This window comes from Symphalangus syndactylus, chromosome 2 (assembly GCF_028878055.3).
Source record: "Symphalangus syndactylus isolate Jambi chromosome 2, NHGRI_mSymSyn1-v2.1_pri, whole genome shotgun sequence".
Lineage (NCBI taxonomy): Eukaryota > Metazoa > Chordata > Mammalia > Primates > Hylobatidae > Symphalangus > Symphalangus syndactylus.
Genome location: NC_072424.2, coordinates 12,695,854 through 12,722,846, shown reverse-complemented (window position 1 = coordinate 12,722,846; position 26,993 = coordinate 12,695,854). Strand labels below are relative to the sequence as shown.

Genomic DNA, 26,993 nt, shown 5'->3' with positions numbered 1-26,993 from the left:
ATTCCCTCAGTCATGCTCCCCACAGTTTTACACCATCCTTACCCTCAGTTGTCTGATTGACAACTTTATTTTTCACTGTAAGGCTAATTGTTGTATCCTGTTCAAATCACTAAAGGTATGTAAGATATGCAATTTTTCTTTGAAGAGCCAAAGTAATTTTAATTGTAGCCACATTTGATTTAGAGATAAAGATTATCCTAGAGCCCGAACTTAGAAATGTTTTTGAAGAAAAGTAATAAAACATTTTGTTTCTGACTGAAATACCTAATTGCTGACTGAGGTGGCAGTGTTCAGTGGAACTTGAGTGGTTTATGTGGATGTTAGAAAATCGTGTTAAGACTATTGTCTGTGATTAAGAACTGATAAATAATAGAATGGGATAAATGGTCATATATAAATGCTAATTTTAAGAGATACCAGAATGGACTTTTCCCTTTTTAATGTAATGGGTTTTTTTTCTAGAACCATAGATCGTATAATAAATATTAGTTGCCTATTATAGAGAAACTTGAACTAATTTATAGTTTGTAAAGAAAAATTCTGGTTTCTCACTTGGCATAGGGTGGTATTAAATTTTTGTTAATATTTTAGTTATGACACTCTATACTGAAAAGCTTTTGTTTGTCTCCGGTGAAATTCAGTTGACACCTTTTAAGAGGGAAGGCTCAGAGTGGAGTAATTTCAGGAAATAGGAAATGCATCAGCTTATAAAGATTTTGTGGAGCATACCCAGAGTATCGGTAGCTTTGAACTGGGAACATTTCTGTGTGTTACAGTCTATATGGTGGAAGCAGCCTGTGTGTAGACCTCCTCCTAAAATTTATTAGTATGGTAGTAAAATTCACGTAATTTTTGATGACAGTAATTTACACATATTTCTCTCTTTTTCATAAGATTATTGCTTCCGCCAATTACATGCTTTCAGAACTTTTTCAATTGGATGAACCTAAAAAGGAAGAAAATTCAGAATCTCCTTTAAATGAGAATTCTGATGAAAGTTATAGTGAAGAGGAGGAAGAGATGCCCGACAGTGATGAAAATGGATCCTATAGCACCAGCTCTGATCCATCAGATGACAGCAAAGCAGTAGCTATAATCAAGTCTGTTGGAGAACTATCAGTACCAGAAAAATACAAATCTATTCATCAAATCAGAGTAAGCCTTTAGAATTTATATTAAATTTTTATCAAGGAAACATAATTCTTAATCGAATATAGTTAGCCTTTCAAAAGATACCATTACTTCAATAAACCTTTCATGGTCCAGCATCTAATAATCATTAGTTTTCTGAATTCTAAAAGTTGGTTTTATAATTGTTCCAGGGTAACTGACCCACATTATGCAAGCCTATAGTGGACAGATGTGTAAACCAGGTGTCTGTCTATTCTTATGTGAAGGATTTTCCTTTCCAGTGACCAGTGTGTAGTCATAGTTATGTCACCTTACTAGGACACTTCTGTCCAGTTTTGGGGTTGCTGGGAAATGGCATATATAGATTGCTTGGTGAACATAGAGTAGAGAAGGGGGTGGCTCTTGGAGCTGTATATGGTGAGCTCTGGTACATTATCCCTGTGCTATATAGGACAGTACTTTTTTTGTGACTCTGGTGGTCATGTCTGCCGTATTGGACATGTCTCTGCCCTGGAGAGGGCCAGACAGATTTCTCCCTGTGTGGATTGCACTGACTGTCCTTCTACCACCAGTGTATCTCTCAGGCAGTATATACCTTTCAACATACCATCTCCCTATGATTAGATCCAGGCCAGCCTTAAGAGTTCAGGCTGTTCCTTGAACTGAAATACAGTCGTATTTACAGATAATCTCTTAATTTAAGCACTGAGTGTAACTTTCGGATGGAAACTTTAAGCAAGTTTTTGAGGGGCTATGTCTGTCACCCTAAAACATTGCCCATCTTTCTGACCTTCATTTGCCCCATTGGTTTGCCATGGCCATGCTGGGTTTTTTTTCTCTCGAAAGCATCAAGATTATGCTCATTGGAGGGCCTTTGTATTTGCTGTTGCTTCTGCTTGGAATGTACCTACCCTAGGTCTGTTCATGGCTGCCTTTTTTAAGGTTTAAGTCTTGACTAAAATGTTGCGTCTTCAGGGAGTTTTTCCCTGACCACTCTGGCCAAAGCGTGCTCTACTTTTTTGTCCTTCAAGGAGCCTATCTGTTCCTGAAGTTCTTATTTTTATGTTTGTCTCGCTTCACTAGAACGTAAGCTCCCTGCAGGTACAGACACTCTATTTCCCATGTCTAGAACACATTATGGGTGCTCAGTAAATATTTGACTAAGTGACTGCAGAAAAAAGTCATTAACTGTCCATCTAAATTTTAGTTCACTTTCAACTTGAACTTCCACAGTGGAGTGAAAAAATGTTCTGGTTATAATCATTGATTGCAAAAGTTACATGTATATGGAAAACTGCATTGTAACACTAGGCCATGGACTTACGGGGCAATTAGGTGATAATTAAAGATGTAATGAGTTAGTGTCACTATTTTTCACAGATAGCACTTTCTGTTCAGTATCTGAAGCACTCAAAAAATGCCATCTTAGTATTCATATAAACATGTCTTTAGTTAGCCTTTCCTTATCCTTATTGAATGACCTTGTGGTATGGACAGTCAGTGTGAGCTCCGGGGTCCCAGCTCCCCACTCACTCACCGTGTCCTCAGACAAATTGCTAAACTGTCTGTGCTTGCTTCTCTTCTGTGCAATGAGAACAGTAATTCCAACCCCACGGGATTCAGCGAGATGAAATGCTTCACAGAAGCCCCTACACATAATATCCTTCATAGTTGGAGGTTGCTAGCTGGTTTTGCTCCTTAATTAAGCAAATAAATTAAACAACGAGAATATTGGTGATACTTGTTATTTCTAAATTGGTGCTAATTGTTAATTGTGTTTTGCCCAGTGTCGGTGCTAATTATGAGTGGAGCTTGACCTATTAGATGATGTCTATATTTGTCTAAAACATTACGACCCTAGTTCTTGCTTTTTTGTCATAATAGAATTGTATTTAAAATTGTAAGTACTTAAAGCAACATATATGTTGTAAGATCTTTTTAAGCAAGATTTTTGTTGATAATGCTTACAGTAATTTAATCTTCAACAAAAACAATATGTTGACCTTAATACATTGGCAGTGTATTAATAATTTTACGTTTGTTCCTCAAGCCCAGTTGTGCATTTCCAGTTTGCCATGACACAGAAGAGCGCTGTAGACTTGTGCTTAGCTATGTTCTAGAGGTAAGTTTAAGTTTAGTCTTCACTTTTTCAGTAAAGTTTGTACTTGATATGCAAACTACACTTGTTTGTTGGTATCTAAATGTTATTCTGACTCGTATTCTGCTGCGATTTTTTTTTCCTTAAGCATAAAGTGAAAATCAGATTGGTTTTTCCCAAATCTTTCAGGTCAAACATAGTTTTTAAAAGTCCGTTTGTTAGATGGGAATTTTCCTAAACGTGTTCAGTAGTCCAGATACTGTCTTATATTCAGTTTTCAGTTGACCTGAAGTTAGGTATATAGTGGATGCTTCTCCTTTTTTTGAAGGGTTTAAAATCTGTCGATAGCAGCATCAAAAAAGAAAGCGACCTTCCAGCAGCTGACCCCAGCACTCCAATCCCGTTAAAATATGAAGACGAATCCACCAGAGGGGGTCCCGAGGGGCTAGAGAAGCAGATGGCCTTGTTTCTGGACAAAAGTAAGTTGAATTGATGTGCAAATAAGGCCTTCAATAGAATAATACACTGGTTCTTTATCAACAGCAGACTTACGTCAATTAAGGCATTCATTGAAAGGCATTGAGAAAAAGATATCCTGTGAACTGGAAGTAGGGGTAGTATTCTTTCATTTGAAATATAAAAAGGATAATTTTGATGTTTCATGGACATTTCTAATAAGAACATAAGGAGCCTGCATCTTCCCGTTACCCACAGTGAGGAACTAATGCTTCAGCCTGGTGGAGTTCTCAGAAATTGCTGCTTCAGTAAAAGCGCTGGATTGTGTAGGAGCCACAGACTTAGGAGCCAAACTGTCTAACTTCATATCTTGGCTTTGCTAGGGCAAGTTGTTCCACTTCTTTGAGTCACTTTTTATCTCTTTCAAAATGCAGACGATAATAATGGCTTCTTTAAAGGGTTGTTGCAATGATTAAATGGTTAATATATGTAAAGTGCTCAGAACAGTGCACATAATAAGCACTATAGAAGTGTAGGCTGTTGTTACTGCACAGAACTTGAAGAAGCTACAAACGTCACTTTTAAATTATCTAGTTTGTTCTTTAGGAATATAGCATCATGAAGAGTATATGGACTTTGAAGCAGAAGTTGTGCATTTCTTATTTTAACCTAAGTTATATTTCTTTTTCCAACCTTATTTCTTCCCCCCTTTTAAATCAGTTTTGTTTTTTTTTTAAAAAAAAAAAAAAGTGTAGAAAGCCTGTATGTTTGAAATATGTCTGAATCACAGTGGAAGTGCTTTCTGGACCCTTCTTCTTTTCCTGAACAAACATGGTGGAGGTAGGAGAGGAATAGATTTATTTCCCCAGCATTTATGTAGTGCTGCTTGTATGCCAGGCTTCACCCTACAGGCAGTAAGGAGATCACACCAGGACTTTTGCCATTCTTTTTTTCTGAAATGCCTTTTCTGTCTCCTTCTCCATCTCCCCTGTTGAAAATCCTGCTCAAGCTCAGAATCTCCATGTTTCCCTCTGTTATCCATCAGAATTGCTTGATTCTCTTACCACTTTGTCCTGTGAGCCTGCCTTATGTCAGAGTTCCTGCATTAAATGGTTTTACACACACATGCACACACACAGTTGTGAACAAGAACTTTATCTTAATTTTAGTTTCTCACAATGCCTCTTACTCACAGATGATGCTTATATCAGCAGAGGAAAAAAATCCATACACAAATTAAACCATAATGAAGACTAAGTACCTTTCATCGCCTTGAAAGACTTATGTTCTAGCTGATTAAAAAATGAGAAACCCTCAGGCTGGGGGAAGGGGTGGGTGTTTTTGTTATTTGTGGAGCAAAATGTTCCACAGTATTTTGTTCTTTCTCTGTTAATTACACTTAACATATTTTGTTGTGGTTTATGTTATCAAGGATAGAGGCCATATAACTTCATGTCACAGTTTCCAGTGCCTGGCACAGTACTTGGCACAAAAATGATCATTTGTTGAGTAAAGAAGTTAGCGATGGGCTGGACTTTAAATAAAGAGTATTCCTGATAGAGGAAACAGTAAACTAAGATGGGAGATAGGAAAAACAGGCATGTTTATAGGTGACAAGTAGTAACTTAACATTGGCTGACGGGTAGTAGGATGGAGAAGTAGGAAGTGAGACTGAGAAACATGTAACTAGCTTAGGCTAAGCTAAGTGGGGAGAAGCCATTTTCATGTTTGAGGACAGGCTTTCACACTGATCTAAGCTGTGCTTTAGGAAGGTAAACTTTGACAGGTTGACACATAGACTGAAAAAAGGAGACAGGTGTCACTCGTGAGGTTAGCTATGTCAGTGGCACTGGAAGAGAATGACAGAGTTGCCGATGTCAGGGAAGCAGAAGGCCTTGGAACTCCCAAGTGAGAGTCACAGCCATTTCACTCCAGTGTATTTAAGCAGTAAAGCATAGTATTTACCAGTCTTGTCACAATAGCACCTAAGTCTAGAGTGTTTCTATCAAGAAACAGAAAATATTTTTTGTGCATGAGACTTATAGTCAAATGAAATGGGCTGTCTTTTTTTTTCTCTCCATGTCACAGTGGGCTCCCTTCAGAAGGGCAATTATTCCAGTCAATCTGGAATGATCCCTGGCTCTTGGCAACATAAAATGAAACTTCAGCTGATTCTCAAGTCATCGAAGGCCTATTATATTTTGTCCGATGCTGCCATGAGTCTTCAGAAATATGGAAGAGCATTACGATACATTAAATTAGCTTTGCAAAGCCATGGTAAGCCACTATAAATGAATATTTTTAATAGGCACTGGGAAGAGAGAACAGAGAAGGCATCTGAATCACAGTGGAAGTTTACTCCTATTTCTCTTGTAAATCTTTATTTTAAAATGACTGTTTGCAATCCTGTGTGTGTTACCTTCTATTTTAGTTTCTGCTCAGTGGTTTAACATCTCTTTGCTTTGAAATACATGAAGCCGTAATATGTATTGTTGGACATAAAATAAACAGAATAGAAAAAGTGCTACAAAGTGTTCAACTGGTAACACAGTTTCTTCATATTTCCTGTGATCATTAATTTTTTCTGCATTTGTGTTTTTTCTTCTTCCCGCCCTTTCTAAACAGATACTTATTGCTGCCTCTGCACCAATATGCTTTCCGAAGTGCTGCTGTTTCTCTCTCAATATTTGACACTTTGTGGTGATATCCAACTAATGCTGGCCCAGAATGCAAATAATAGAGCAGCACACCTTGAAGAGTTTCATTACCAAACAAAAGAAGACCAGGAGATCCTGCATAGCCTTCACAGAGAGTCCAGTTGCCAAGGTGTGCCACAGGCTTCGACCACGTGGTTCACAGTGGGACTGTGCAGTCTAGCTCATGCTTATTTGAATATTCAGAAAAGGGACAGAAATATTACAGTTTTGATATTTGCTCTGTATTTATTTATTTATTGAGATGGAGTTTCGCTCTTGTTGCCCTGGCTGGAGTGCAATGGTGCAATCTTGGCTCACTGAAACCTCCGCCTCCCAGGTTCAAGCGATTCTCCTGCCTCAGCCTCCCAAGTAGCTGGAATTACAGGCATGCCGGCTAATTTTTTATTTTTAGTAGAGACGGGGTTTCTCCATATTGGCCAGGCTGGTCTTGTACTCCTGGCCTCAAGTGATCATCCACCTTGGCCTCCCAAGGTGCTGGGATTACAGGTGTGAGCCACCATGCCTGGCCTACTGTTTTATTCATTTCTTAATTTTAAAATTAAGCATGAGCTTGTGTATTTGTATAAAACGGTTTTTAAGTATTTTGTAATTACTGTTCATATAACTAGAACTAAATGTAAAGTAAGATATGAAGACAGTTGTGTCAACTTTTTATTTTATTTTTGAGACACAGTCGCGCTCTGCCTCCCAGGCTGCAGTGCAGTGGGGTGATCTTGGCCCACTGCAACCTCCACCTCCTGGGGTCAGGTGATCCTCCCATCTCAGTCTCCCAAGTAGCTAGGACTAGTACATGTGCCACCACACCTAGCTAATTTTTGTATTTTTGTTAGAGACAGCGTTTCACCATGTTGTCCCAGACTGGTCTCAAACTCCTCAACTCAAGCGATCCTCCCACCTTGGCCTCCCAAAGTGCTGGGATTACAGGCATGAGCCACTGCGCCCAGCCTTGTGTCAGCTTTTTACACTCTTCTTTTCATGAGGTTCTTGTAGGTAACACTTGTAGTCAGCTAACAAAGCTGTGGGTTTCCTTTTGAAATGTGTAACAGTTGGTGAAGGTGGTTAATTACCTTCTGAATGATTCCTCGGGGCTGAAATAAAGTGATCATTGTTTTTAAAGTTAGTTCATAGCCAGCCGTCTTACTGAATATGTCACTCTGTTTGCAATTATCAGGCTTTAAAACTGGGAAATAGAATAATCTCATCCGCAGCAGCGATATCCCTCCCTCTTAACTTCAGCACAGTGTGTAAGCACAGTGTGTAAGCACGCTGCCATTAAGACAGTGAATGAAGTAAAAGATGAGTCTTCTGAAGGTGCTTCTGTAATGTCTCATGGGGTTGTTTTATTGTGCTCTTAAATTGTTATACTGAATATTACTTGATGTTTGCCTCCCAAAGTTTTAGGCAATTCACAGCTGGAGGAGTATACTGGGGGAGAGGGGAAAATGTGTTATTTTCTAATATTTTTGCCCTTTCTTCCCCTCTCTCCGTCTTTCTCAAATAATCATTGTTTTATAGATGTAGTAGGAAAGTCCTTAGTGTATTTTTACTACTCCCATCATAGCAATTTCAGTTAAATACTTTTTACTCCAGTCCCCACTAGATGGCATTTTTAATCTTCGAGGGCTTCTGTAGCAGCCTCTTCAGTGACTTAAAGTTAATATTGACACATTATTTCAAGAACTATTTCCATTAATTAAAAATAACAACTTTACTTTGTATTAGTGGACAACTTTAGGTCTATCCTAGTAAACAAGTGTACCTGGGAAAACCTGGATCACAGGAATTGTTTGATATTCCTAGGCAGGAAAATATTTTTATCCAACATTAATATCCCAAGAAATATAATTTTATAAGTAAATAGATCTTTATTATGAAACTTAAATATTGTTGTATTGATTGAATCTTAGTATATTTATACTATGTTGCATTTTTTATTACTTAGAATTTAGAATCTCAGGTTCATTTAGATACTGAGGAAGAAGGAATCACATGACTCGCATTGATGTATCCCTTTTTTCTTTTCAGGATTTGCATGGGCAACTGATTTGTCTACAGACTTAGAAAGTCAACTTTCTGTTAGTTGTAAATGTTATGAGGCTGCTAATGAAATCTTGCAATTTAGTGACTTGAAAAGCCAAAATCCAGAACACTATGTACAAGTATTGAAGAGAATGGGTAACATTAGAAATGAAATTGGTGTGTTTTACATGAATCAGGCTGCTGCATTACAAAGTGAGAGAGTAGGTGAGTATCTCTTTAGATTCCTCTCTTTATTGCCTGTTCTCTTAGAAAATTATGCTAATTTTGTTTGAGCAAAGAATTGTGGCACTTGATTTTATATCATAAAGAAGTGCTGTGTTAGAGAACCTCTTATTATTCTTAAGAAATAGAATTAGGAACACATGATTTTCCCTTGGAATTAATTATTTCAATGTTCTTCATTCCCACTTTTGTACTCAGTCCATCTGATCAATTCAGAAGCAAATGGGACATCCAGCCATGTGCCAGGCTCTATGTTGGATATGTAACTGGCTAAAATGTGGTCCTCTCTTCATGTTGGGAAGCTAGATAGGAACACAAAGCCTCAAAATGCTGTGGATGAGTACCGATGAAGTATAATGGGAGACTGGGGAAAGAAGACATTTATGGAGGTTATAAGTTAGAAGGCTTTTGGGAAAGTGTCATTGAGCAGGGTGGTGCAGGATGTGTAGAGCGTCATCCGGCAAATGTGAGGAAAGGAGGGCGCTCCAGACCGGGGAGGCGGTGTGAGGAAGAAGCCAGGGATCTCAGAGGATGCAAGTGTATGTTTAGAGGGAGCAAGAGGCCTGTGTGAGGAAGATGTGGGATAGTGGGTAAGTAAGATGTGGGATGGTGTAGTAAGATGTGGGATAGTGGGTAAGTACGATGTGGGATGGTGTAGTAAGATGTGGGATAGTGGGTAAGTAAGATGTGGGATGGTGTAGTAAGATGTGGGATAGTGGGTAAGTACGATGTGGGATGGTGTAGTAAGATGTGGGATGGTGTAAGTAAGATGTGGGATGGTGTAGTAAGATGTGGGATAGTGGGTAAGTACGATGTGGGATGGTGTAGTAAGATGTGGGATAGTGGGTAAGTAAGATGTGGGATGGTGTAGTAAGATGTGGAATGGTGTAAGTAAGATGTGGGATAGTGGGTAAGTAAGATGTGGGATGGTGTAGTAAGATGTGGGATAGTGGGTAAGTAAGATGTGGGATGGTGTAGTAAGATGTGGGATAGTGGGTAAGTAAGATGTGGGATGGTGTAGTAAGATGTGGGATAGTGGGTAAGTACGATGTGGGATGGTGTAGTAAGATGTGGGATGGTGTAAGTAAGATGTGGGATGGTGTAGTAAGATGTGGGATAGTGGGTAAGTAAGATGTGGGATGGTGTAGTAAGATGTGGAATGGTGTAAGTAAGATGTGGGATAGTGGGTAAGTAAGATGTGGGATGGTGTAAGTAAGGTGTGGGATAGTGGGTAAGTAAGATGTGGGATGGTGTAGTAAGATGTGGGATGGTGTAAGAAAGATGTGAGATGGTGAATCATTTGGGCCCATGTTGAATTTGAGTTCACTATGGAACATGTATGTGAAAGGTATAATTTAATAGTTGATTTGAAGTGTGCTAAGAGCTGTAGGGCTAGTGAGACATACTGATGACCATTCACATGAAGGTAATAGTTGAAGCCATGAGAATAGATGAGAATGTAAAGGCTGGACACAGGGTGAGAACAGAAAGGGGCTGAGGTAGAACTGAGGTTAGCAGGTAAGCTGAACATCTGTGGGCCTTTGGTTTTGGTTTTGTTTTTTGTTGTTGTTGTTTTGTTTTTTAGAGACAGGGTCTTGCTCTGTTGCCCAGGCTAGAATGCAATGGCATAATCATGGCTTGTGGCAGCCTCGAACTCCTGGGCTCAAGCAATCCTCCCACCTCAGCCTCCGAAGCAATTTTTAAAAATTTTTTTAGAGATAAGTCGTGCTATGTTGGCCAGGCTGGTCTCAGACTCCTGGCCTCAGGCAGTCCTCACACTTTGGCTTCCCAAAGTTCTAGGATTACAGGCATGAGCCATTGCACCCAGCCTGTGTGCCTGTTGATCTGTGTATAATGCTTGGCACTTAGGGATGCAAATGTTGCCCCTAAAGAGTTCATTGCTAGTGGGAGAACCTGTGCATTTAAGGTGCATCTGGAGGGGGCAGTCAGTGAGGGAGCCTGGGAAGTGGTAGTCAGGAAGCTAGGGAAATTGGATACAACACAGGTTGTAATCTCTTCAAACTCCATGGGGACCATGCTTTTGGATCTTCACAAAATGGCATTTTGCTCAGATGTTTTTCTTTGCTTATTTTAATGTCATTTGGTTAATAGTGAAGAGGGTTATACTTAAGTGTTGTACAGTAGTCCCCACTTATCCCTGGAGGATGCGTTCCCAGATCCCCAGTGGATGCCTGAAACTGAAGAGTTTTTCTGTGCTTTTTCCTGTACATACATACCTGTGACGAAGTTTAATTTACAAATGAGGCACAGTAAGAGATTAACAGCATTTACAACAGTATGGCAGCATCATTGTTCTTGTGCTTTGGGGCATTATTAAGTCAAAATAAGGGTTACTTGTACAAAAGCACAGTGATATTGTAACAGTCATCTGATAACCCAGACAGCTACTAAGTGACTAATGGGCAGGCCGTGCGTACAGCGTGAATGTGCCGGACAAAGGGATGGTTCCCATCCTGGGTAAGGCGGAGCAGGATGGTGAGAGACTTCATTGAGCTATATTAGTCAGCTGGGGCTGCTGTAATGAAATATCATAGACTAGGTGACATAAACGAGAAATTTATTGTCTCATAGATCTGGAGACTGGAAGTTCAAGATCAAGGTGGCAGCAGGGTTGGATTCCTCTCATGCTTCTCCCTTGGCTTGCAGATAATCGCCTTGTCGCTGTGTCCACACAGGGCCTTCTCTCTGTGCATACCCCTGGAGTCCCTCCCTCTTTTTAAAAGGACACAAGCCATACTGGATTAGGACCCCACTCTTACAATCTCATTTAATCTTAATTATGTCTTTAAAGGACCTGTCCTAAATACAGTCACATTCTAAGGAACTAGGGGTTAGGGCTTCAACATATGAACTCTGAGGGACACATTTACCTTCATGTAACAGGCATGGTGAGAGCAATGGGCCGTGGTTGACTGCAGGTGACTGGCTCGCCACCACACTCCTGTCACTGCCATCCTCCTCTTATCTCATCAAGAGACAGTGCTAGAGTTTACACTGATGTCTGCTTACACAGTTGTTTTCTTTCTTTCTCTGTAAAGTGAGCAAATCTGTGTCTGCTGCCGAGCAACAGTTGTGGAAAAAAAGCTTTTCTTGTTTTGAAAAGGGAATTCACAACTTTGAGTCAATTGAGGATGCCACAAACGCCGCCCTTTTATTATGTAACACGGGAAGACTCATGCGAATTTGTGCACAGGCGCACTGTGGTGCAGGTGATGAATTTAAACGTGAATTTTCACCAGAAGAAGGCTTATATTATAATAAGGTAACACATTCGCTTACATGTTGGGCCTCACCCATTCATATCTGTCATTTATTTATATTTTGCCATTGTTTCACTAAAATACTACAAAACTAAAAATAATTAAACTCTGCTAATGGCACAAGACTAGACAGATCATGAAAACCCTTGGAACCTGGCCTAAGACTAGTAAGAATTGAGTATTGAAGATGTCATGTAGAATTGGAAGGGAAAAGATGATTCTGCAAATTGTTTGTACAACGAGCATGAATGTCAAATAGATTAAAGATTGACATGGAGAAAGTGAAACTATAAAAGTATTAGAAGAAAATATAGGTAGAGGCTTATATGATAGGTTATGGAAGGACTTTCCCAGCATGGCACAGTAAGCAGAAATCCTGGGTTAAAGTTGAATAAACTCAAATGTGTAAAAATAATGTTCTAAAAATGCACAAATGTGTAAAAAATAGAGATCTAAAAATGCGCAAGAGAAAGTGAAATTGAAAGCAAATCATAATCTAGGGAAAATACTTACAACAGATGAGAGGTTAGTACACTCTTGCTATATAAATATAAGAATCATTGAAAATAAACCACCCAAAGAGAAAAAAAGAGCAAATAACCTTGAACAGAAAATGTACACATTTTTTTAAAAAGTAAATGGCTAGTATGTATAAAAGAAAATTTTCAAAATTTATTTTTTTTTAATTTTAATTTTTATTATTATACTTTAGGTTTTAGGGTACATGTGCACAATGTGCAGGTTTGTTACATATGTATCCATGTGCCATGTTGATTTCCTGCACCCATTAACTCGTCATTTAGCATTAGGTGTATCTCCTAATGCTGTCCCTCCCCCTTCCCCCAACCCCACAACAGTCCTCGGAGTGTGATGTTCCCCTTCCTGTGTCCATGAGTTCTCATTGTTCAATTCCCACCTATGAGTGAGAACATGCGGTGTTTGGTTTTTTGTCCTTGTGATAGTTTACTGAGAATGATGTTTTCCAGTTTCATCCATGTCCCTACAAAGGACATGAACTCATCATTTTTTATGGCTGCATGGTATTCCATGGTATATATGTGCCACATTTTCTTAATCCAGTCTATCGTTGTTGGACATTTGGGTTGGTTCCAACTCTTTGCTATTGTGAATAGTGCCGCAATAAACATACGTGTGCATGTGTCTTTATAGCAGCATGATTTATAGTCCTTTGGTTATATACCCAGTAATGGGATGGCTGGGTCAAATGGTATTTCTAGTTCTAGATCCCTGAGGAATCGCCACACTGACTTCCACAATGGCTGAACTAGTTTACAGTCCCACCAACAGTGTAAAAGTGTTCCTATTTCTCCACATCCTCTCCAGCACCTGTTGTTTCCTGATTTTTAAATGATGGCCATTCTAACTGGTGTAAGATGGTATCTCACTGTGGTTTTGATTTACATTTCTCTGATGGTCAGTGATGATGAGCATTTCTTCATGTGTTTTTTGGCTGCATAAATGTCTTCTTTTGAGAAGTGTCTGTTCATGTCCTTTGCCCACTTTTTGATGGGGTTGTTTGTTTTTTTCTTGTAAATTTGTTTGAGTTCATTGTAGATTCTGGATATTAGCCCTTTGTCAGATGAGTAGGTTGCAAAAATTTTCTCCCATTCTGTAAGTTGCCTGTTCACTCTGATGGGAGTTTCTTTTGCTGTGCAGAAGCTCTTTAGTTTAATGAGATCCCATTTGTCGATTTTGGCTTTTGTCGCCATTGCTTTTGGTGTTTTAGACATGAAGTCCTTGCCCACGCCTATGTCCTGAATGGTATTGCCTAGGTTTTCTTGTAGGAGTTTAATGGTTTTAGGTCTAACATTTAAGTCTTTAATCCATCTTGAATTAATTTTTGTATAAGGTGTAAGGAAGGGATCCAGTTTCAGCTTTCTACATATGGCTAGCCAGTTTTCCCAGCACCATTTATTAAATAGGGAATCCTTTCCCCATTTCTTGTTTTTGTCAGGTTTGTCAAAGATCAGATAGTTGTAGATATGGGGCATCATTTCTGAGGGCTCTGTTCTGTTCCATTGATCTATGTCTCTGTTGTGGCACCAGTACCATGCTGTTTTGGTTACTGTAGCCTTGTAGTATAGTTTGAAGTCAGGTAGCGTGATGCCTCCAGCTTTGTTCTTTTGGCTTAGGATTGACTTGGTGATGTGGGCTCTTTTTTGGTTCCATATGAACTTTAAAGTAGTTTTTTCCAATTCTGTGAAGAAAGTCCTTGGTAGCTTGATGGGGATGGCATTGAATCTATAAATTACCTTGGGCAGTATGGCCATTTTCACGATATTGATTCTTCCAACCCATGAGCATGGAATGTTCTTCCATTTGTTTGTATTTATTTATTTATTTTTTCTGAGGCAGAGTCTCACTCCGTTTCCCAGGCTGGAGTGCAGTGGCGCCATCTCTGCTCACTGCAACCTCTGCCTTGTGGATTCAAGTGATCCTCATGCTTTAGCCTCCTGAGTAGCTGAGACTACAGGTGTGTGCCAACACGCCTATCTCATTTTGGCAATATAATATTTTTAGTGGAGATGAGGTTTCACCATGTTGGCCAGGCTGGTCTCAAACTCCTGGCCTCAAAATTGAGTTTTATTTATTAGATTGCCAAATTTTATGACAAATGGTCACACCCACTGTTGGAGAGGGTACAAGGATATGAGCACTTATATAATGGAGTAATTGAAGCCATTTAAATGACATTAGTGAAGAATGTTGGTGGCATAATAAATTTTTAAATGAGTGACCTTTTTTTATTTTCTTTTTTAAATTTATATATACACAGAAAAGAGTGAATAAATAAATACCAGAAGTGTAGAAATTATTGCTGGGTGGTTAAGTGTGGTTTTGTTTTTGGTTTCAATATAATGGCCATGTATTTGAGGATTGGGGTAACAAGGTAGGAGGAGATACTTCTTTTTACAGTAAAATTTGGCAAGTTTTTAATCTAATTTACTAGTTGTATAAACTGTAATTTTCATTTAGAAAGAAAAAACAAAGGAAACAAGTGCCTCCTCATCGTCAGCCTAGTCAGCAGCATGGACTGGCTTCTTGTAGCCTTGAGATGGGAACACAGAGTGGTCTTCAGTCTACTCAGAATAACTTTCTTCACTGAAATATTTTCATTGACTTAGTTTTTTCATTTCCTCATAATACTGTCCCTTTATAAATTATCCCAAAATTAAATAACATCTGAGTAGTTGTGAAGTGTGTTTTATTTTAATGCAGTATTGGTATATGTTTAAGCTGAGTCAGAAATGTACACTGTTTTCTCCTTTGCAGGCTATTGATTACTATTTGAAAGCACTAAGGTCATTGGGAACACGAGACATACACCCAGCTGTTTGGGATTCAGTGAACTGGGAATTGTCCACTACTTACTTTACTATGGCAACTCTACAGCAAGATTATGCTCCGTTATCTAGAAAAGCTCAGGAGCAGGTGATAATATTTGCTGGATTATAAAATAAGTTCTCAATCTCATTCCCTTGTTTAACAAATATTTAGCATGTGTTGTCTTTTCCTTAATAAGCAGTATTTAAACGTTTTAAAAACTCCTACAGTCAGATTACGAGCTTATTTTTCTCCCCCCTCAAAAAAATAAACAGATTGAAAAAGAAGTCAGTGAGGCCATGATGAAGTCCCTGAAATACTGCGATGTGGATTCAGTGTCTGCTCGACAGCCCCTTTGTCAGTATCGAGCTGCAACCATCCATCACAGGCTGGCCTCCATGTACCACAGCTGTCTGAGGAATCAGGTATTGTCAGTCCAAGTTAAGTACAGTGCCACATCAGTTTAAAAGTGTTCTGGGTGCTTTTGTTTTTGTTTTTGTTTTTTTAACATGGTCATATATATTTTAAATGCAATCTATGTTAATTAGCTACTTTAGAAAAACTTGTAGTGTAGCTGTTTTTCCCTCTCACCTATGCCATATATTTTTTTCTACTCTACTTGATTAGGTCTTAGTTTGTGAACTTACCTGTTTGCCTGGGTGTGTTACTTAGGTTTTTTTAAATGTAGGTAGACTTTATAGTAATGGTTCAGTGCCAGTTTTACAGTACTAGTCTCCCATCTTTTATTGTAAAATAGAGCATATATATGAAAATACAGGCTGGGCACAGTGGCTCACACCTATAATCCCAGCACTTTGGGAGGCTGAGGCAGGCGGATCACCTGAGGTCGGGAGTTCGAGACCAGCCTGACCAACGTGGAGAAACCCCATCGCTACTAAAAATACAAAATTAGCCAGGGGTGGTGGCGCATGCCTGTAATCCCAGCTACTCAGGAGGCTGAGACAGGAGAATCGCTTGAACCCAAGAGGCAGAGGTTGCGGGAAGCCAAGATCGCACCATTGCACTCCAGCTTGGGCAACAAGAGCGAAACTCCGTCTCAAAAAAGAAAAAATACATGTGGAACATACGTACAGTTCACAGAATAAAAGGAAACCCCTGTGTCCCTTGTCTGGAGGTTGAGGAATGGAAGAATCCTCCAGAGGGCCCCCGTGTGCCCCTCCCTGGTGTGTCTTCCTTGACGTCCACTCGGGTGAACTGCTGTCCTAAATTTTCTGCTGTGTCTGTGCCTTTTTTGTGCTGTGCCATTTAAACAATATGTCTACATTGTGCTCCATGTTGAGCATGGGAAAACGAATCCGCTGTTGGTGTTCTGTGGCTTACTGCCTGTCACTCAACATCATGTTTTTGAGATATATCTGTGTTGGCACATGTAGCTGTTCATTTTCTGAGCTCAGTAGTCCTTAAATGACTATATCGTAGTTTATTTATCTAGTCTATGATTACTGAATTTTTGGGTTATTCCAGTTTGATGCTATTAGAAATAATCTAGTACCAACAGTATTGTACATGAATCCTGGTGCCCAAATGCCTGTATTTCTGAGAATAATCTGAGGCCGAGGATAAAGGCGCTTCCTTCCGAGAGATTGCTTGGCTTCTGCTGCGATTCTTGGGCCTGTAGTTTCTCGGTGATGTTTTTTGTTTGTTTTGTTGATTCTTCCCCCCTGTAAGGTAAGACTACTTACCTTACAGTCCCTTTGGCATGAGTTTACTTCTGGGTTGCCCTTATCCTGAAAAGTATCATCTTTTGAGATACAGCTTAAACCGGAGAAGATTTTTTTTTTTTTTTTTTTTTTTTGGAGACAGGGTCTCGCTCTGTTGTCCAGACTGGAGTGCAGTGGCACCATCTGAGCTCACTGCAACCTCCTCCCAGGCCTCCCCACTCTTTTGCATATGGATACCTAGTTGTTCCAGCACCATTTGCTGAAAAGACTACTTCTCTACTGAATCGTCTTGGCACCCTCAAGCTTGCTTTTGCCCTCAGGATATTAGGCCATCTGGGCAAACCTGAATTTTGGTTGAGGACTTCCTAAGGCGAAGTGGAAAGAAATCTTTTCCAGTTCATGCCCGTAATCCCAGCACTTTGGGAGGCCGAGGCGGGCGGATCATTTGAGGTCAGGAATTCGAGACCAGCCTGGCCAACATGGCAAAACCCCATCTCTACGAAAAAATACAAAAATTAGCCAAGCAGTAGTGGTGGGTGCCTGCAATCCGAGCAATTCGGGAGGCTGAGGCAGGAGAATTGCTTGAGTTCAGGAGGTGGAGGTTGCAGTGAGCCAAGATTGCACCACTGCACCTCCAGCCTGGGTGACAGAGCGAGACCCTGTCTCAAAAAAAAAAAAAAAAAAAAAAAAAGGAAATAGACCTAAATATAAAAGCTAAAACTAGTAAGACCTAGTAAGACCCACGGTGGGGGAAAAATAACTAAGAAGCACTTAGTGAAGCCTGAAGTAGTTACCGTGAAGGATGTGTTGCTTGTTTTGGTTTGGTTCTAGGTTGGTGATGAACACCTTAGGAAACAACACCGAGTGCTGGCAGATCTTCATTACAGCAAGGCCGCAAAGCTGTTTCAGCTGCTGAAAGATGCTCCCTGCGAACTGCTTAGAGTACAGCTAGAGAGAGTAGCATTTGCTGAATTTCAGATGACCAGTAAGTCTTACTTTTCATTTCTCAGATATGTATGCATTGGCTTAGTGCTGGATTGTCTTAGAGTAAGGCAAGCCTGTGAATCTAAATAATACTGTTTTCTTTTTAATTTGCCCCATAGTTAATGACTTTGGGTAGGGAGGAGGAGAAATCTCTACACTTTTTGAAGTGCTTTTTAAAACTTAGAGAAATGTATTAGATTATGTTCAGTGACTAGAAATATTGAGATATGGCCCATGACCCCTAATTTGGAAAAAAAATTGACAAATAAATTTAGACAGTTAAAGATTTCAATCAGCCAGGCACGGTGGCTCATGCCTGTAATATCAGCAATTTTTGAGGCTGAGGCGGGCAGATCACCTGAGGTCAGGAGTTCAAGACCAACCTGGCCAACATAGTGAAACCCCGTCTCTACTAAAAATACAAAAATTGGCCGTTTGTGGTGGTGCAGGCCTGTAGTCCCAGCTACTGAGGAGGTTGAGGTGGGAGAATCACTTGAACCCAGGAGGCGGAGGTTGCAGTGAGCGAAGATCGTGCCACTGCACTTCAGCCTGGGTGACAGAGCTAGACTGTGTCTCAAAAAAAAAAAAAAAAAAAAAAAAAGATTTAAATAGGCATGAAAAATTTGGGAATGAAGAGGCAACAGTAAAGGAGTCGTGGGCCTTATTGAACCCTTTAAACATAGAACTGACCCTTGGATTGTGGTTCCAGAACAGACACTTCTATAGAGCCTGACTGAGGTAAAGATAAGTCGGGAGATAGAGAAGGGTGAAAGTGAGAATGCTTTCTTATGTTATTGTCCATGGCATGGAGTAAGCAGATACTTCAACCACTTAATAATTTTTCCTAAGTTCTCCCCCTCTCCCTCTTGCTCACCTGTTCTCTCCCGCAGAGGAGTCTTTTAAGAAATATCTCCTGTGTGGTAAAGAAAGAAGAAACAATTATTTGAAGTGCAGCAGTTCATTTAGATTTGCAGTCTGCTGTAAAATAAAGTTAATACTTTAAATCTGTATGACTTAGTTTACATAGGTATACAGTAGCCCCGGAAGGATGCATAAGAAACTGGTAACATTGTTCCCTTTGGGGAGGAAACCTGGAAAGCCAGGAGGAGGGGTTTCGCTGCATACCCATTTGGACCTTGTAAATTTGGGGAATGTATTAGTATTACCTATCTAAAACAGTTTCTAAAAATGGTTTTTACTGAAATTAATTTTTTGCTGGCATATAATGCATGGCTAGATGTGCGGGACAGTCAGCAGAATTAACAGTAGCTCTTTATGTGGGGAAGCTTTGGGGAGAGTGATCTTCAATTTTCACTTGCACCTTTGAATATTCTGTCAAGTTTGAATTCCTTAGAATGATCAAGCATCTTTTTTGTTGTTGTTGGGGTTTTGTTTTGTTTTTTTTTGAGACAGAGTGTTCCTCTGTCGCCCAGGCTGGGGTGTAGTGGCATGGTCATGGCTCACTGCAACCTTGACCATCTGGGCTCTAGTGATCCTCAGCCTCCTGAGTAGCTGAGACCACAGGCGCTGATTTTTGAAAAATTTTTTGTAGAGACAGGGTCTCATTATGTTATAAGCCCAGGCTGGTCTCAAACTCCTGAGCTCAAGTGATACTCCTGCCTCAGCCTCCCAAAGTGCTGGAAGATACTGGGACAAATTTGCTAAGATGATAAGTGTGTTTAATTCCCTCCTTTAAATGTTTTACTACTATGAGTACTTTAGAAAATAATGTAAATATTTTAGAGGGTTTTGTTAGCCAGGTTTGTGGGTTTTGTAAGCCATGTTAATAAATGCTCTAGGTTGTGACACCTTTTATTCTATCTTATTTTATCCAGTTTTTTTTTTTTTTCCTGGTACATATGATTCAGATCTCCCTTCCTAATGTCTATATTGTCTGGTGCTTGTCCCAACAACACTTTCATACATAAGCAATAGCTTGTCTTCCAGATGCCAAATCTATGCTGAAGTCACATTTATCCATTGATTTTAAAGATAATAGGTTGTTTAAAAAGTGTGGAATTATGCTTTAAAGGAAGAAGGCAACAGTTATTCTCTCCCCACCTGCAGAGTTGGGGAGTCCCCAAGACCACTTTCACTTCTCACACTAACTGCAAGTTTGTCCGCAGTCTCCAAGACCACCCTCAGGTTTGAGAATTTGCTAAAGGACTCACAGAACTCACTGAAAGGTGTCTGGTTACAGCTACAATTTCTCACATTGAAAGGATGTACATTAAAATTAGCCAAGGGAAGAGGCTCGGGAGGCAGAGTCCTGAAGAGTTCTAAGTGCGGAGCTCCCAGTTCCTCTGCCACTGGAGTTACAGATAGTGCTAACTCACCCCGGCAGTGATGCATGACAGTTCTCACCAAGTGTATAAATCAATACATGTACAACTGGGGAAGCTCACCCAAGCCTTGGTGTCCAGAGTTTTCACTGGAACTTGGTCACATAGACATGGTTGACTGCCATGTGGCTGATCTTTGTCTCCAGTGCCTCCAGAGGTCCAGCTGTTACCCTGGGGCCCAAAGTCCCCACAGGAAATCCCATTGTTAGGCTATCCATTGTGACCCAAGGCCCCCCAGGTAAACAAAGGCATTCTTACCAGGCAGAACATTTCAAGGACTTAGTGATTACCTTCTGGGAGCCAAGGACAAAGACTAAACCTCTGTTTGTACAAGATTAATCCTCTACTGCACACCACCGCACAGAATTGAGTTCTAGGAGAACAGGAGCAAAGGTGTATTGTAGTACCTGATAGCTGTAGAAAAATTCTATTTAGAAGGCTCTAGAATAAAACAAAACCTTGTTCATCTGGTCTGACTTCCTGCCTTTGAACAGAGATGTAATAAACTATTTTACAGATAGGACAACTGATACTAAGTGCTTATGTGACTTGACCACACAACTGGTAAATTGTGAGGTGGGCCTCGAGCCGGAGACTCTTTTGCGCTGGTCCCTTTTCCTAAGGCTCCTGTTCTAAAAAAGTAGCCTGTCTTGACAAAACCAAATGGTGAGGCAGGGAAACAATGATTATTTGTTGCTTTGTCCAGACTTAGTATTTTTGTTAAGGGAATATTATTAGACAGAAGTTGGATTTAGAAGATTTAAGATTCTCATTAGCTTCCTTTATAGCATTTTGAAAGTCTGAATTTTCATTAATACATTAACATTAGATGGGTTTCTAGATTTATATTAAAGAAATGAACATTTTGTATTTAACACTTTAGGTCAGAATAGCAATGTTGGAAAGTTGAAAACACTATCTGGGGCTCTTGATATAATGGTGAGAACCGAGCACGCATTCCAGCTTATCCAGAAGGAACTTGTAGAAGAATTTGGCCAGGTAAATGGAGAAAATGACTGTCTTTGGTTTTTGTGTGTCTTAAACTACATGGTGAATGTATATAGTGGGCATATTATATGTGTGTGTGTGTGTATGTTTTGTGTGTGTGTATATACACACACATGTACCTATGCACTAAAACATTTTTAACAGTGATTTGTTATATTTGCCTGGTAGAATTATTCATCTCCTTTCTTCAATTTGCAAGTATTTTAAAATATTTTTTAAGTATATCTCAACAAGACCATAGTCAGCAAATTACAAAGTCTCTGAAGTTTTTTTGTTGCTGTTGGTGGGAATTTGTTTTGTTTTATGTTTTAAAAGAAAAGGCCTGTGCCCTCTTTTCTAATTTCCACTAGACTGCCTGGGAGCAGCTGAATGGTGAATGGGCCTAAGCAGGCTCCTCAGGAAGGAATTTCTCATTTTCTGGGCATTCCGGCATTCATGTTACCTTCTGCTGTTGCTAAAAGCTCCCTGAAGCCCCCATGGTGCACCCACCTATTGCTCTCCTAGCCCTGCTTGGTCAAATCCTGTGTGGTACTGTACATTTCCGCGTTGTGTCTAATGTTGGAAAGTCAGGATTACTTTCTTCTACAAAAGTGCCTATTTGGGCCGAGACATTTTAATTATGTGTTTTAGTCTATCAGAATGATCATAGGTGTGCTTTTTGTTTGTTTTGTTTAGGGTTAAAAATCTATTGGATGAATGAAACTGCACTTCCATCACTTGATATGGTATGAAACTACAGTTGTTGGGTAGCTCGAGTAAAGTAACTTTTTGTTGTCTTTAGCCTAAGAGTAGTGACGCCGCTGCAGCTGCTGATGCTTCTCCTAGTCTCAATCGAGAAGAAGTGATGAAACTCCTCAGTATATTTGAGTCTCGGTTGTCATTTCTTCTCCTTCAGTCCATTAAACTGCTATCTTCAACTAAAAAGAAAACAAGGTAAATTAAGTGGTTATTTGTAGGAATTTCTTTCCCAGCACCCTACCTATAAAAATTTTCTCTACTAACATTATAAAGAAAAACTAGGAGCCAGGCGCGTTGGCTCACACCTGTAATCCCAGCACTGGGAGGCCGAGGCAGGCAGATCACTTGAGTTCAGGAGTTCGAGACCAACCTGGCCAACATGGTGAAACCCCATCTCTACCAAAAATACAAAAACTAACCGGTATGGTGGCAGGCGCCTGTTAATCCTAGCTACGGGGGAGGCTGAGGCACAAGAATCGCTTGAACCCAGGAGGTGGAGGTTGCAGCGAGCTGAGATCACACCACTGCACTGCAGCCTAGGTAACAGAGTGAGACTCCGTCTCAAAAAAAAAAAAAAGAACAAAAAAGAAAAAATAGGTTGTATTCTGTCTTGTCTTCTATGTGGATAGTTCAGAATTTTAAGTGGCATTCCTTCTTGACTTGTTAAACTAGTTAAGAACCCTCTCCACGAAGCCTTCTATGTATTGAAATTACAGAAAGAAAGAAATCTTGCTGCCTAAGGGCAAATACTCTGTTGTTAATGTTTTCCTTGAGGGAGATGAATAACCCTGGAATGAAGATCTGTGTTTCTAGTGATGCTTCTGAATGTTGTCATTAATGGAGAGTCTGGACTGGAGTTTGATGCCCAGGGCCAAGTGTGCTGCAGAGTAGAGGACGGAACACAGAAGCAGGAGAGAAGAGCGCACACCTCCGCAGAAATGTTCTAATGGCCCCGGGTCATCTTGTTACGCTTAACATTCTTTTGCCAGAGTTTGTTATTTTGGCATTATTGATGTAATTTGAAATTTCAGTAGTAAATACTAGATCAGGAAAGTAATATAAATGATATGCCTTGCTTGTTTTTAAATATAAGTGCAATCTGGCCATATTACAAAATTTGGAAAACAGAAAAGGAAATGAAAACCATTTATCCTAATATATCCATTGTTACCAGTTATCTTATGTATATTTTACCAGTTTATAATCTTAGGGTACAGGTCATTTTTGTCTGTTTTTTTTTTATGTTATATACAGTAAAATGGACTCTTTGTGGTGTATACTTCTTCAAACCTTGACAAATGCATATAGATGTGTGCCTGCCACCACAGTTACAACAGAAAACAGTTCCGTCACTCCAAGAATTTCCTCCTGCTGTCCCCTTTGCGGTCAACCTGCCCCTGCCCCCAATTCCTCAGGATCTCAGGGAGAAGGTTTTCAGTCTTTTACCATTAAGCCTCATATCAGCTGTGGGGCTTTGTAGAGGCCTTTATCAAGTTGAGGATGTTTTCTTCTATTCTGAATTTGCTAAGAGTGTTTTTATCATGAATGGATATTGAATTTGTGTCCAATGCTTTTATTACATTTATTGAGATGACCACATGGTTTCCCTTGTTTAGCCTTGTTTAGTGGATTACATTGATTCCTCAAATGTTAAACCAACTTTGCATTCCTGGGATAAATCCCAGTGTGTTGTGATGAAGTATTCTTTTTATGTATTACTGGATTCAGTTTGCTGATATTTTGTTGATAATTTTTATGTCTATGCACAGGGGATAGTGGTCTACAGCCCACTTTTCTTATAATGGGTTTGTCTGGTTTGGGTATTAGAACAGTGCTGGCCTCATAAAGTCTGTGGGTTCATGTTCCCTCTTCTGTTTTCTGAAAGAGATTGTATAGAATTAGTACTATGTCTTCATTAAACATGTAGTAGAATTTACCAGTAAAACCTTCTTAACGTGGAGTTTACTTTGTTGGAAGTTTTTCAGCAGTGAGTTCAGTTTCTTCTCATGGATACAGTGTGTCTTTTTCTTGAAGAAATGAGGGTCCATCATCTAAATTGTCAAGTGTATAGGTTCACAGTGTCCCTTATTATCCTTTTCATGTCTCAGGGGGTTTGTGATGATAGCCCTTCTTTTAGTCCTGATATTGGTAATCCTTCTGTTTTTCTTGGTCATTCTAGCTAGAAGTTTTCGATTTTTTTTTTTTCCAGTCTTTTGAAAGAACCAACTTTTGGCTTGATCGAACTGTTTCTTCCCCTCATTATTTCTTTCTTTTAAATGTCATCAATTTCTGCCGTTCATTTCCTTCCTTCTACTTGTTTTGGACTTAATTTGCTCATTTTCTAGTTTCTTAAGGTGGAAGCCTAGATTACTAATTTGAGACATTTTTCCTTTTTAATATAAGATTTGCTGCCAAAAATTTTTTTTCTAAAGCACTGCTTTTGCTACATCTCATATATTTTTGTATATTTTCGTTTTCATTTGTTTCAAAATAATATTTGATGTCCTGAGACTTCTCCTTTGACCCATTTGTTATTTGAAGTGTGCTGTTTAGTTTCTAAATATTGGGACTTGTTAGCTATCTTTCGATATTGCTTGCTAGTTGAATTCTGTTATGTACTGAGACCATAACTGTGTGTGTTCTCTTCTTTCACGTTTGCATGGATTTGTTTTATGGCCTAGAATATGGTTTATCTTGGCACATGTTCCATGTGTACTTGAAAAATCTGCATGTCCTGCTGTTTGGGGTAAAGCATTGTGTAAATGTCAGTTAGGTTAAGCGTGTTCATAGTATTGTTCAGGTCTTCTATATTCTCACTGAATTTCTGTCTACTGCTATCAATTTACCGAGCGAGGAGTGTTGAAGTCTCCAGCTACGCTTGTGGATTTATCTGTTTCTCCTCTCAGCACTGTCAGTTTTGTTTCATGTGTTTTTGAAGCTCCGTTAGGTACATACACGTAGGATTGTGGTATCTGGGAGAACTGACCTCCTTATTACTACAGATGTCCCTCTTTGATAATATAGCCACTCAACGTTCTTTTGGTTAATGTCTTTTTCTGTGTATGTCTTTTATATTAAAATTGGGTTTCCTATAGGTGGCAATGGTTGGGTCTTGCTTTTTATTTTTTATTTACTTATTTTTATGTTTAGTTTTTTTGAGACAAGGTCTCACTCTGTCACTCAGGCTGGAGTGCAGTGGCATGATCATAGTTCACTGCAGCCTCAACCTCCTGGGCTCAAGCAATCCCCCACCTCAGCCTCAGAATAGCTGGGACCATGGGTGTGCCCCACCACACCCAGCTAATTTTTAAATTTTTTGTAGAGATGGGGTCTTGCCATGTTGCCCAGGCTGGTCTCAAACTCCTGGGTCAAGCAGTCCACCTTCCCCAGACTCCCAAAGTGCTGGGATTACAAGTATGAGCCACTGCACCTGGCCCAAGGGTCTTGCTTTTTAAATCCAGTCTTACAATTGGTATCTCTAGACCATTCACATTTAATATGATTCTTTCTCTGCCTTCTGTTAATTATTTTCTGTGATTCCATTTTATTTCACTATTGATTTATGATGTACCACTTTGTAATTATTTTGGCAGTTGACCTAGGATTTTGCAGTATACATTGTTAATCTTTCATGAGAGGCCACCTTCAAGTAATATGATACTGCGTTACACGTACTGTAAAGACTTTCTAACAGTAGACTCCCAATTCCTTCCTCCCGTCTTTTGTACTGTTATTATATGTTTTACTTGTACGTATGTTATAAACACATAACACACAGCTACTAGTTTTTACCTTATACAGTTATCTTTAAGAGCAATGAAAGGGAACAGGAAATTTTATTTACCTTCATTTATTCCATTTCAGTACTCTTAACCTTTTTGTGTAGGTTTCTGTCTAGCATCATATTCCTTCTGCCTGAAAAACTTTTAGCATTTAGCATTCGTAGGTGTGCTAGCAATGAATTCTATCTTTTCAATTGAGAGAGTTTTTATTCCTTTTTCAGTCTTGGAAGATCTTTGAGCAGAGTATAGAATTCTGGGTTAACAGTCCTTTTCATTCAGTACTTTAGAGATGTCACTCCATTGTCTCTGGCCTGCGTGTTTTCTGACCAGAAGCCAGCTGTGTTTCCTGCTTTTGTTCATCTGTTAGAAAATGCATCTTCCTTGCCTGTAGGCGTCCCACCCCCCAGCAGTTTGACTGTGATAGGCTTGGGTGTGTCGGGATGGCTTTTACCCCTGGCTTCAGCGTTTTTCTTTCTTCTGTTCCATTCTCTTTCCTCCTCTGTAGCCCGTTATACCTATGTTAGACTGTTTGATGTTGTTCCACAGCTCTTGGATATTCTGTTCTGGTTTTTTTGACACCTTTTTTTCCTTTTTGTGATTTTGTTTGGATAATTTCTGTTGAACTGTCTTCAAGTTCATGGATTCCTCACTTGGTTTTGTGTCATCTACAGTTGAACTTTTTGAAGGCATTCTTTGTCTCTGTTACAATGTTCCTCATTTCTAGCAATTGCCCTGGGTTCATTCTTCCAGTTCCAGCTCTCTGCTGAAATCACCAATCTGACCTTGTGTGGCATCCACCTTGTCCATTAGTGTCTTGAACATACTAATTATAGTCCTTTTAAATTCCCTATGAGATAGTTCCAACATCTGTGTCATAATTAGCTGGTTCTGTTGATTCTTTGTCTCTTGGAAGTATGTTGTTTTTTCCTTGCCTTCCATGTATCTCTTGTTTGTTGAAAATTGGACATCTTATGTATGATAGTAGAGACCAAGGGAAATAATTTTTTTTTTTGCCTGGAATTTTTTGTACTTTCCCCCTGCTACGGCTTTAGTGTGGGAAGTGGAATCCATTTTTCTAGCCTGGAGTTGACCTGTGGTTGAGATTTTTTTATTGCGATGGTTACCTTCCATGTACCACAGGCTTCAGGTTTTCCTAACAGTCCTCAT

The 26,993-nt window shown here is 39.6% G+C and overlaps 1 protein-coding gene and 1 long non-coding RNA gene across 3 annotated transcripts in view; one reads left to right on the top strand and one right to left on the bottom strand.

Annotated features, from left to right (window-relative positions):
- Positions 1–20,476, bottom strand: part of LOC129464622 (uncharacterized) — a 52,053-nt gene extending 31,577 nt beyond the window's left edge. The window contains exons 1-3 of the long non-coding RNA XR_010115469.1: positions 20,362–20,476; positions 18,831–18,869; positions 17,767–17,920 (exon numbers count right to left, since the gene is read on the bottom strand). This is a non-coding gene — a long non-coding RNA (uncharacterized lncRNA). The remainder of the gene's footprint in view (positions 1–17,766; positions 17,921–18,830; positions 18,870–20,361) is intronic.
- The window catches only part of EDRF1 (erythroid differentiation regulatory factor 1), a 47,976-nt gene that overhangs the window by 15,498 nt on the left and 5,485 nt on the right, over positions 1–26,993 (top strand). For both annotated transcript variants that reach the window (XM_055245728.2, XM_055245738.2), the window contains 12 exons: positions 895–1,155; positions 3,182–3,253; positions 3,558–3,708; positions 5,774–5,962; positions 6,311–6,511; positions 8,428–8,646; positions 11,724–11,947; positions 15,240–15,398; positions 15,566–15,715; positions 17,804–17,957; positions 21,182–21,297; positions 22,088–22,239. In XM_055245728.2, coding sequence (XP_055101703.1) covers positions 895–1,155; positions 3,182–3,253; positions 3,558–3,708; positions 5,774–5,962; positions 6,311–6,511; positions 8,428–8,646; positions 11,724–11,947; positions 15,240–15,398; positions 15,566–15,715; positions 17,804–17,957; positions 21,182–21,297; positions 22,088–22,239 — 2,048 coding nt within the window. The remainder of the gene's footprint in view (positions 1–894; positions 1,156–3,181; positions 3,254–3,557; positions 3,709–5,773; positions 5,963–6,310; positions 6,512–8,427; positions 8,647–11,723; positions 11,948–15,239; positions 15,399–15,565; positions 15,716–17,803; positions 17,958–21,181; positions 21,298–22,087; positions 22,240–26,993) is intronic.